General features: G+C 55.4%; 1 protein-coding gene across 1 annotated transcript; it reads right to left on the reverse strand.

Annotated features, from left to right (window-relative positions):
- Positions 1-124: 124 nt before the first annotated feature.
- Positions 125-650, reverse strand: LOC104496588 (probable signal peptidase complex subunit 2; the record flags this gene model as incomplete). Its single annotated transcript, XM_010139729.1, has 2 exons — positions 125-337; positions 567-650. Coding segments are annotated over 2 exons (297 nt in total), but the record flags the coding sequence as incomplete, so codon positions are not given.
- Between the last annotated feature and the right edge of the window lie 664 nt (positions 651-1314).

Here is a 1314-nt window from a genome sequence, read left to right on the forward strand (position 1 = left end):
AACTATTGTGTGCCTCCGTGAATTTTGCCATCACATGAGAACTCTCTGATAAGCAGCTGATCTCCACCCCTCGGGCAGTACAGCTCCCTGGAGCTGGGAACACAGAGACGGGTTTTCTTGCACTTTATGGAGCAAACAAGCCCCTCTGGGTCTCGAGACGACCCTGTGAAGGATATGACACCACACAGAAGGCCAGAACGGGTTTGGATTCAGGAAAGGGGTGCAGGTAATCCCAGATCAACGCCACAATGGCGAAGAGACAGGAGATGGTACAGATGAGGAGACGGCCATCGATGAGGCGGAAATTTTCAACATATTTGTACTTCTCCAGGAGAACCTGCAGGAGAAAGAGGCAGCTGGGCTTGTTTTGTGCTTTTCAGAAAGGGGACAAACCGCTGCTGGGGAGAAAATGAGGGGGGTTAGATGGGTAAAGGGAGCAGAAGCTTTATGAGAATTAACGTCTGCGTCAGGCACAGGGAAAGGTCACAGAGGTTTGAAACTAAATGGAGAAACAGAAGAAAACCGGGTGTTTCCCAAGAGGGAGCGACGGCAGTGGCAGGACGTACCTTCTTGGCAGAATCGTCCAGAGAGTTTTTCACAGCTGAACCGTCCCATTTGTCAATTTTTACTGGCTTGTCATCGATCTTCCACTGCAACAGAGACCAAATGGAGTGAGGAGGGTTTGGCACGGGTCAGCTCTGTGGTTTAATGTGCCCGTTCTCTGCAGAGGGAACAAAGATAAGGCAGGAAACCTGTCTGGGAAACTGGAGTGGAGAGGGGGTGAATCTGGAGCCTCTTACGCAGCTGCACTGTGCAGATAACACCCAGTTGGGTGGCAGGGTGGATCTGCTGGAGGGTCGGGAGACTCCACAGGGGCGTCTGGACAGGCTGGAGTGATGGGCTGAGGCCAATGGGCTGAGGGTCAACCAGGGAAAGTGCCGGGTCCTGCCCTGGGGTCACACCAACCCCCAGCAACACACCAGGCTGGGGGAAGAGCAGCTGGAAACTGCCCAGGGAAAAGGAGTTGGGGCAGTTGGTGACAGCAGCTGGAGAGGAGCCAGCAGTGTGCCCACGTGGCCAAGAAGGCCAACGGCATCCTGGCTTGTCCCAGCACTGGTGTGGCCAGCAGGAGCAGGGCAGGGATCGTCCCCCTGGACTAGGGACACTGGGGAGGCCAAACTAAATTCAGTTTGGGTCCCTCCCTGCCAGAAGGACTTTGAGGGTCTGGAGCGTGTCCAGAGAAGGGCAACAGAGCTGGAGCAGGGTCTGGAGCACAAGTGCACTGAGGAGCAGCTGAGGGACCTGGGGGGGTTG

The sequence above is a fragment of the Buceros rhinoceros genome, unplaced genomic scaffold (genome assembly GCF_000710305.1).
Source record: "Buceros rhinoceros silvestris isolate BGI_N320 unplaced genomic scaffold, ASM71030v1 scaffold11897, whole genome shotgun sequence".
NCBI lineage: Eukaryota > Metazoa > Chordata > Aves > Bucerotiformes > Bucerotidae > Buceros > Buceros rhinoceros.